Below are 9,299 nucleotides of genomic sequence, written 5' to 3'. Positions count from 1 at the left end.
TTTTGGGGTTTTAGTTCAAACTACAGGTTTTTTTGTTTTTTTTTTTTTTTTTTTTTTTTTTTTTTTTTTTTTTTTGCTTCGTGGTCCTTTTGGACTAGTCTGTATGTCAAAATAGTCGCTTTGAAAATTGAAATGACTATAATACCCTTAGGGTGTTTATTTATCATTTTTCTTTCATTTTAAATTTAATATTTATTTATTTATTTTAACAATTAAAAAATAATAGAGGTTTCTCTCTCTCTCTCTCTCTCTCTCTCTCTCTCTCTCTCTCTCTCTCTCTCTCTCTCTCTCTCTCTCTCTCTCTCTCTCCTGGAGATGAAGAAACCAAGCACAAAACCATGTGTAAATATACACCCTCGTATGATTTCTTCCCCATTTTCTTTTCTCTCTCTCTAAAAGTCCAAATCTTCTATAAATTCATCTTCTATCTGTTTCCATTTCTATTGATTTTCCTGAATTTGGTTGGTTTCGTCTTTTTATCCAAAAATAATTAAACAATTTGGGTCTGATACTGCAACAACCCCCAAATGACGAGCCAATTTTTCTCGAGATCTTGGAGAATGCTTAGAAAGTGCAACTATGAAGTATGTACAAACACACACGCACACATACTGTGTAAAAGTCTATTTTTTTGTGATTTATGGCTCCCTTCTAGATAGAGGTGAAATTGGGTGATATCTTGATATCTAGCAATAGACACACATAGAGGGACCGTATTTGAGATAGCGGGAGGAAGGAAGTGATGCATGCAGGAAGCGAACTTGTTGTTGTTGTTGTTTCTGGTGTAGATCGATGACAGTGGCTGCGGTATTGCTGCTATCAGTGGTTTGGTGGTTGTTGCAATGGAGGCCGACGGTCGGAGGTCCTGATTGTGATTGTGGTGGTCAACCATTCACATTTTCTTGCCTCTTTACGATTTGGACAGAAAGAAATTTAAGGTAAAACTTTGAAACCCTAAATATGATTTTTGAAATTAGTTAACTGATCATTTGGGGTTGAGTGGTTTTAGTAATCGTTTGGACCGATGTATATGTTTTTAATTGCAGGTTATCGATGTGCTTAAAGGTTCAAGGATGAAGAAACTCATGTATGGAGAGAGAGAGAGAGAGAGAGAGAGAGAGAGAGAGAGAGAGAGAGAGAGAGAGAGAGAGAGAGAGAGAGGTGGACTTTTTTTTAATTATTAAAATAACTATTAGATTTAAAAAATTGAAAGAAAAATAAAAAATAACTATCCTAAGGGTATTATAGCCATTTCACTTAACAAAAGATAAAAAATGCAACGAAACTAATTTCAAAAGGACCACCAATCCAATTTTTTTTTTTTTTTTAAATTAAGACTAAATCCCAAAAAAAAAAAAAATTGCATAGGACCATTTTTGCAATTTTGTCATTTTATTATAATTCCACCTTTACGCTAGACATAGCACACACAATTGCCACACTATTGGCTCGACGTTACTACTGAGCTCGTGAGACCGGCCCACGGTTCTTGACCCGTCTTATTGAACCTCCTCGGAGACAGCTGACGGTTGGCGACCGGCGACCATAGACGACAACTACAAAAGCTCCACCATGGAACTGAAGTAGACTCATCTTGATGATGACTAAACATATAACCAAATTCAGTGATCATTTACAAATCTCACTTCGAATTTCAAGTTTTTTCTTCAAAGAATTCGAATCGTTTGTCCAATAAATTCACTTTATTTCCCGATGTACACATATGTATGTGCATTTTCTTCCCTTGCAGCTGCAGATCATCTTCATCATCAGGTGCTCTCTCTCTCTCTCTCTCTCTCTCTCGAACTTTCTCATGCTACAGTTTCATGTTTCTGACTTATTTTCGTTTTTTGATGATGACTGTCACAATTTGTGTTGTTAATTGTGAATCTAGCCCTAGAAACCTTATTTCCGTTTTAAATTATTATAAATTGCACGCCTTCTCATAATTGATCCCTAATTCCCTATTAAGTTACTGTGCGTATGCCAAATTTCTGAATCGTTCTCTCCTTGTAGTCAATCAATTGATGGAAGATACATTCCATGTAGCAATGCTGGAGTTTTTTGCTTGTAACTCGAAGAAGACACCTCACTACTGGCACTCTCGTTAGTAGGAATGATATGTGAAGTTGACTGAATCGTTAACTTATGGTTGATCGTAATCACTGTTCTTCTCAATTGATTAAAGTTCAAGCTAAATTTTGGTTCTCTTAACTTGATTTCCTTGCTGTTATATCTCATATAGCCAAGATCTTTGAACTTCCCTTCATTTGCAGCATGTCAAATATCATAAATTTTGTCTAGGGTTTCTTCTGTTCTGTTTACCTTTGTAATGTCATGTTGATTTTGAACTTCAACTTGGTACATCACATAGGTTATATGGTATCATTTTACAGGACTCCAGATACATACACCATCATTCTTTTCAGGGTTATTACTTCATTTAACAAACTCTTCTGCTTTCCTTCTTAGTTTAATACATAGACAATCGACATGACTGGAGTAGAGACAAAAGAAACTCGCAAGAATATTGGAAAATTGTTGCATTCAAAATGCAGCACACAAAAGCTACATACAAAGCGATCAAGAAAACCAAAAACTCCAATGTCAAAGGAAAAGCTTGTTGAGTTTTTAACCAACAGCAAAAGGAACGACTTCAAACGCAGAAATGCCTCTCATAAAACAATCAAATCCTTGATTAATCCATCAATAACAACTTTCCAAAATCAAGAAGAAACTGCAAAATGTGAAAATACAGATCTCACTTCAGAGAAGCTTAAGAAGAGAAGAAAACGAAAGAGGACAAAAAACAAAGTTGAGGTTGATGAAGCTTCTAGGCTGCAAGGGCGTACAAGGTACCTTCTCTTTAAAATGAGAAAGGAACAGAACCTTCTAGACGCATACTCAACTGAAGGCTGGAAAGGTCAGAGGTATTTATCATTTCTCAATTTCTCTCATATCTTTGAGTTTGATGCTGTAAGTAATTGTTTTCTTTATTATATTCAGCCGAGAAAAGATAAAGCCAGAAAAAGAACTTCAAAGGGCCAAAAAACAGATTCTGAAATGTAAACTTGGACTCCGTGATGCCTTACGCCAGCTGGACTTACTTAGCACAGATGGACGCATTGATGAATCTGTTATAGCTCCAGATGGATCCATACACCATGACCATGTATGTAATCATGTCTCCAATATCTACTAAACATGAACTTAATCACAATAAAATTGTTAACAACAATTTGTTTAATGTTAATTTTATTTAGATACACTGTGCAAAGTGTAAGCTGAGGGAAGCATTTCCAGATAATGACATTATACTCTGTGATGGGACTTGCAACTGTGCATTTCATCAAATGTGCATCGACCCTCCGCTTTTAACTGAAAACAGTAAGCTCTTTTATTTAAAATCTTTCCCATTTTTTTAAAAAAAGTTATTATGGATGAATGATTGAAAGAAGTTTACTTTGTTTGGTGAATCAGTTCCTCCAGGAGACCAAGGGTGGTTTTGTAAATATTGCATTTGTAAGACTGATATCATAGATGCAATGAATGCACAGCTTGGAACTAGCTATTCCAATGACATCAATTGGCAGGTTGGTAGTTTTAATTTAGTAATTTACACAAAACTTGTGAATCGTTATTTATTTGACATAAAAAGTAAATGAAAAACAGGAGGTGTTCAAGGTTGAGGCTACATTACCTGATGGTGGTGAAACTCTACTTAATCAAGAAGATTGGCCTTCTGATGATTCTGGGGATGATGATTATGATCCAGAAAGAGTTGAAAAACATGAAAGTAGTTGTAGCAATATTAAACTTTGTTCTGAAGGTGAAGGTGAATCATGTGATGATGATGGAAGCAGTAATTACAGTTTTATATCACTGGATGATGAGATTCTTGTTGATGATTCCCGGGAATTGAGAATTCTGGGAATCGAAGTCAATTCCGGTGATTTTATTCCGGGTTCTGGTTCCGGTTCCGGTTCTGATTTTGAACCCGTGAGTGGTCGAAGACAACGTCGGGCTGTTGATTATAGAAAGCTTTATGATGTGAGTATATTGTTTTTTCACAACTCAAGACAGTTTTATTTGTGGAAAAGACTTGAATGCCCTCATTTTATGTCATGATACAGGAAATGTTTGGAAAAGATGCTCTTGCAAATGAACAGGTAAGTGAAGATGAAGATTGGGGTCCCACAAACAGAAAGAGGAGAGAGAAAGAGTCGGATGCAGCAAGTACCCTAATGACTCTTTGTGAAACTGAGGACAAAATGGGAAAAGATGTTGCTGAAACATCAAAGAATGACACAGATAGTAAAAGATCGTTTTTTAGGATTCCATCTGAAGCTGTAGAGGTAGTTTTCTTTTTTCCTTTTTCCTTTTTCTTTTAACTGTTTGTTGGAATTTATTAATTTTGTATTATTATATCAGAAGCTTCGCCTTGTTTTTGCAAAGAATGAACTTCCCTCTCGAGCTGTTAAAGAAGAGATTTCCAATCAGTTAGGTCTCGACCTTGAGAAGGTAAAAGACGTAAATGCCCTTTTTATCCTCATTATAAGAAAATAGCTGTATAAATTCCGTGCCAATTTTTAGGTTAATAAATGGTTCAAGAATGCACGCTACCTGTCTCTTAAAAGGAAGGTGAGTTTTTACTTTTTACATATTTATTTTTTTATTTTGTTTTGAATAATAAAATCTTATCGATTATATTTAATAACTTATTCAGGCAGAAGATAAGCCAACTCAAAATGATGGCCCTTCTATCTCAAAGGAATCTGCTAATAATGAAATTCTATCAGAGAATATTCCCACAAATGCTACAAAGCAGCATGACAATGGAGATTTACTTGTTTCTACTTCAACCAACATGGTATTCTTTTCTTTCAAAACACCAATTTTTTATTATTTTACTTTTCTATTTTCAAAAAACAATTTTATACACATGTGAAAAATTGCAACTTAAAAAACAGAAAGTAGAATGCTATAGTTGAGTAGCTTTTGTTTAATATGTTTTGAAGGTTGACTGTGATGTAATTGGTGGGACCCAAAGTGATAATCAAGAAGCCACGTCAGCAGAAGCTCATATGCAGAAGCTTTGTTATTTGAAAACAAAGTTGGAAAATCTACAAAATATATTACTTGTAAGAACACCAAACAGAAGAGCTAAAACAACAGCAGCACAGTCATCATCTATTGACCATAGCTCCACCATCTTTGTTCCCATTGCACACCTCAAGGAAAAACCCTAAATCACTGCAACAGATGAGTCTCTTTTTTTTAAATAGAAAATATATTTTACCTTAATTGTAACAAGAGCTAAACAAACCAGTTAATTTTATGTTATGTAGCTTTATGTACGAAAGAACAATGAGTTTTATAATTATCATTTTACATATGAATTTTATAAAGATAAAATGTTACGAAGCTGAGTCTTGTGTCGTTTGACTATTTGAAGAACATCTTTTTATGATAGATCGTTGTCATCCATTGACGTATCCCTGGTGTTGTCAGAATTCTTAAGTATAAAGTAGTAGTGGAATGGCTTTTCTATTATCTTCAATAATTAATCTTTTTTACAACCTCTATTATTTGGACAGTTGCAATTGTTGTTAATGAGTTGTATTCATGTGTATGAGTAAATTTGTGTATAATAGACCAAAGATGTTAGATAAGCATACATTAAGAAAATCACGCCAAGGTAATCCGTAAAAACTACTTAAAGCATGTATGTAAATCAGGCCAAGTTAAAAATGTGTGTAAATTCCAGGGGTAAAATGCAAGCAGAGTCTTTCTTTCACCTTCTCAAATGAGCTGAAAGTCTAATATATATAAATCAGAGCACTCACTTGTCTATAGATGATGATCTGAATATAAGAACTTGATTGTTAAGCACCCCCCACCTTCTTATAATGCATTCCAACATATTTTGTAACATCAAGAGCGCCAGAAACCCACTCTATATCATTGTTAATGTTTAAGTTAAACAAATAGTTTAACTTGCCTATAGATGATGATCTGAATAAAATTACTCTCCTTACTATCACTAGCCTCATCATTAAAGCCTATGCCACGATTACCCAATATTAGATTCCCAAACTCCATATATGAGGGTTCCACTACAGGTTCAGACATATATATTATGGTTCCACAGTAGGATAAAAAACTGATGGGAGCTCTATAATAGGTTCTGAAACATATAGGGTTCAACACTAGGTTCAGCCACATGGGAGTAATATGGGGTTCCATTATTCTTTTATTATAAATTTTCCTTGGGTAGGGGACATTCCGTAGGTATATGTATGTTATGTATAAAATTCTATAAGTTTATGTTTGGATACATATAACCTAAAATGTTTTATGTATTAGTTATTAGCCAATGAAAATGATCCAACATCAAAATCACTAAAGGGCTTTTTGAATACAAAATCATACCATCCTAACATAGCCTAGCAAGTCCATCATATCATCAATGTTGTAGAATGAAAGTTCATCAATGTCAACTAAGTCAACATATTCTCCTTACCCTTGATGTATATTCTCCTATGAAACTTGGTGAACTCCGCTCCACATAACAACCATATTTATAAAATTGTTGTATGTCCGACTGTACAATAAAAAAAATGTTAATTAACAGCTCAACACATTTATAGAGAAGAAGAAAGTAGAATGGAAACATATTGCATTACTATAATGACATTATATATCAAACACAACTATGTTAACACCTTACCTCACCATTATTGTCCATTGATAAAGAAATCAATTGTAATGAACAAGGATGTGGTATACAACACTTCGTTATACCCCAATGGTGCCATATACAGTCTATAACCGACGATATGTAAAAGGACTAAAATACCCTTACATGTAAGTATGAGGGGCATATATAAAGAGAAAACTAATGACATTAATTACTAGAATATATGCCTATAATGAGATACACTGGTTTTATGATACACAAAAGTGTGTATCCTAAAAATAATGGCGTCTCTCCCATAATTTGAAGGATTTAAGACATACATTTTTGCGTGTCCTAAAATTAGTGTTACAAAAAAAACATGAAGGGCACCCATCATAAAAAAACGTGTCATGTACAAGTTATATGTAACGCCCACAAGATAGGGGTAGATGATTAAAGAATAATATGATAATTGTTCATCACGACAATAAATCGATGTTTTTTGTAACATCCCAAAAATACGATCCAAAAATTTCGTTTTAAAACCATTTAAGAAAACCATAATTCATCTAACATCACAATAGAGATCATAATTTAGGTATCTCAAATCATCATGACAAAATACTGTGTAAAAATCATGTGTCGAAATATCAGAGTAAATCATCCCAGACTAAAAACTATGGTGTGTGCCATGTAGTCATCCCGAGCTCTTCCCCTTGTTAGTGGAAATACCTGAAACCAAAACTTAAAACTGTAAGCATGAAGCTTAGTGAGTCTCCCCAAGCTACCACATACCATACACATAAGCACATAACAACATACATTGGGCCTAGCCTGCTACCTCGGGCCTCGCCCGACATCGGACAAATTCAACATTAGGCTCTGCCTGGCATCGAGCCCCGCTCGGTATACAAATATGTTTCTATCAGACCCCGCCTGTCTCTAGGCCCCACCCGCTATACACATACAAACATATAAGCATAATCATGCTAGTACATAACAGACAAACACAACACTATAACTATTAGTCTCAAGGCCCCGCCCCTACTCTGCTAATAATGAGATATGCAACCCTGTCCACACTCAACTAGTGATGAGATACGGGCCCCCGCCCACACTCACCTCCCTACCAGACACATACAAGTATCACAAAGACAAAAAATATAACTAAACATGCATTCCTTCCTCTGGTACCACCCGACATCAAACCATAGTTCGAAAACATATATATATATATATATATATATATATATATATATATATATATATATATATATATATATATATATATATATATAAACCTTCCTCGGGCCTCGCCCGACATCGGACCGTAATCCGGAAGCATATAAACTACATCGGGCTAACCCTAGCGTTGGATCTAAATCCGGTATACACTAACATACATAAATGGGCCAACATTGGTGCCTTAGACCTGTTCCTATAGGAGAAAACTCACCTCGCAAGCTGACTGTAGAATCCCTCGAATAAACCTCTCGTTGCTAGCCGGCATATCCCTGAACTGCTGATCACTCGACTCCCCGAACTATCATTACCAACATAATACTTAGCCAAGAACTGATAATCCTTGATAAGGTAAAATAACCATTTTACCCTGGTCAAAGTCAAATTCAACGCTTGGTCAAAGTTAAAGTCAACACTCCGAGTTGACTCAATTTGCCGAGTTGCTCCATCAACTCGCTGAGTTCTATAAATCAGAACCCTGAACTTGCGATCCAACTCGTCAACTCACCCTCCTGACTCGCCGCGTTCCCTGACAATTTGTCGACTCAACTCGTCGAGTCCCTTCATAGACTCGTCGAGTTCTACCCTAAACTGAAATCGAGAAAACACGATTCAACTCATCGAGTTCCTCTATGGACTTGACGAGTCCCCCAGTCTGTTTGGGCCATTTTAACAGATTAAGCCTCTATTCTCCAGATCAAGACCCCATACTTCTTCTACATACAGAAAATGCCTTCTCAAGGGTAAAGTTTCAAACTTTACCCGCTACTAGTCCTTCTTAATGGGTTTAACTAAAACCCTAGTTCTTTAGGACATAGATCTTGTCCAAAAAGCCATAATACTCCGAACTAAAGCATACTAACATAGATATAGAACTTAAACCTCATTTGGATGCGTAAATTCTCAGGCTTTCCTTCCATGCATGGCCTTTTGGGGCTTTAAAAGCAAGAACAACACTTTAAAGCTTGCATGGTGCTTCCATGGCCATAAAGTTTGCACCTTTATGCCATGAAACCCCTTCTAGATCCCATATCTGAAAGATAAGTCACTTGGGACGTCCATTACCCAAAGACTAAACTTCATGGACCAAAACCCTCATAAAGTGAAATAAGGAGATCTAAAAGACTACTAGGCAAGTTAGAGGCTTGATTACGAGCAAAGGATAAGGATGAAATGTTGTTTCTGCATCTATAATCTTCTCTTGGAATCATCTAGCTTCTTCTTCTTCTTCTACGAGCTTCAAATCACACAAGGTTCACTAAAAATGGCTTACAAGCATTAGGGTTTCGAGATCTAGGGTTTGGATAATGGAGGCTGGAAATGAGGCCATAAGGTGGGGATTAAGATGCTTAAATAGGGTGCAAACCCCGAATTTAGG

At 35.7% G+C, this 9,299-nt stretch overlaps 1 protein-coding gene across 2 annotated transcripts; it reads left to right on the top strand.

The window, feature by feature from the left end:
- Positions 1 to 1,422: 1,422 nt before the first annotated feature.
- PRHA (pathogenesis related homeodomain protein A) lies at positions 1,423 to 5,429 on the top strand. 2 transcript variants are annotated; one of them, XM_078963899.1, is made up of 11 exons: positions 1,423 to 1,773; positions 2,473 to 2,930; positions 3,007 to 3,172; positions 3,264 to 3,387; positions 3,481 to 3,593; positions 3,673 to 4,050; positions 4,134 to 4,355; positions 4,432 to 4,521; positions 4,594 to 4,641; positions 4,727 to 4,870; positions 5,019 to 5,429. In XM_078963899.1, the coding sequence occupies exons 2-11, from the start codon at positions 2,494 to 2,496 to the stop codon at positions 5,247 to 5,249; spliced, it is 1,953 nt and encodes a 650-aa protein (XP_078820025.1). In that variant the 5' UTR covers positions 1,423 to 1,773; positions 2,473 to 2,493; the 3' UTR covers positions 5,250 to 5,429. The 2 variants fall into 2 exon arrangements, with proteins under 2 accessions (XP_078820025.1, XP_078820024.1); XM_078963898.1 differs by having other exon boundaries at positions 2,017 to 2,930.
- The last annotated feature ends 3,870 nt before the right edge of the window (positions 5,430 to 9,299 follow it).

This window comes from Lactuca saligna, chromosome 7 (genome assembly GCF_052625555.1).
Source record: "Lactuca saligna cultivar CGN05327 chromosome 7, ASM5262555v1, whole genome shotgun sequence".
NCBI lineage: Eukaryota > Viridiplantae > Streptophyta > Magnoliopsida > Asterales > Asteraceae > Lactuca > Lactuca saligna.
This window is presented reverse-complemented; position numbering and strand designations above follow the sequence as displayed.

Excerpts from the sequence above, each read along its gene's own strand:
- PRHA (XM_078963899.1), top strand. The coding sequence starts at position 2,494 with ATGACTGGAGTAGAGACAAAAGAAACTCGCAAGAATATTGGAAAATTG. Across the intron at positions 3,594-3,672 it reads CCAATGACATCAATTGGCAG|GAGGTGTTCAAGGTTGAGGC; the intron begins GTTGGTAGTTTT and ends AATGAAAAACAG. Across the intron at positions 4,522-4,593 it reads TAGGTCTCGACCTTGAGAAG|GTTAATAAATGGTTCAAGAA; the intron begins GTAAAAGACGTA and ends GCCAATTTTTAG.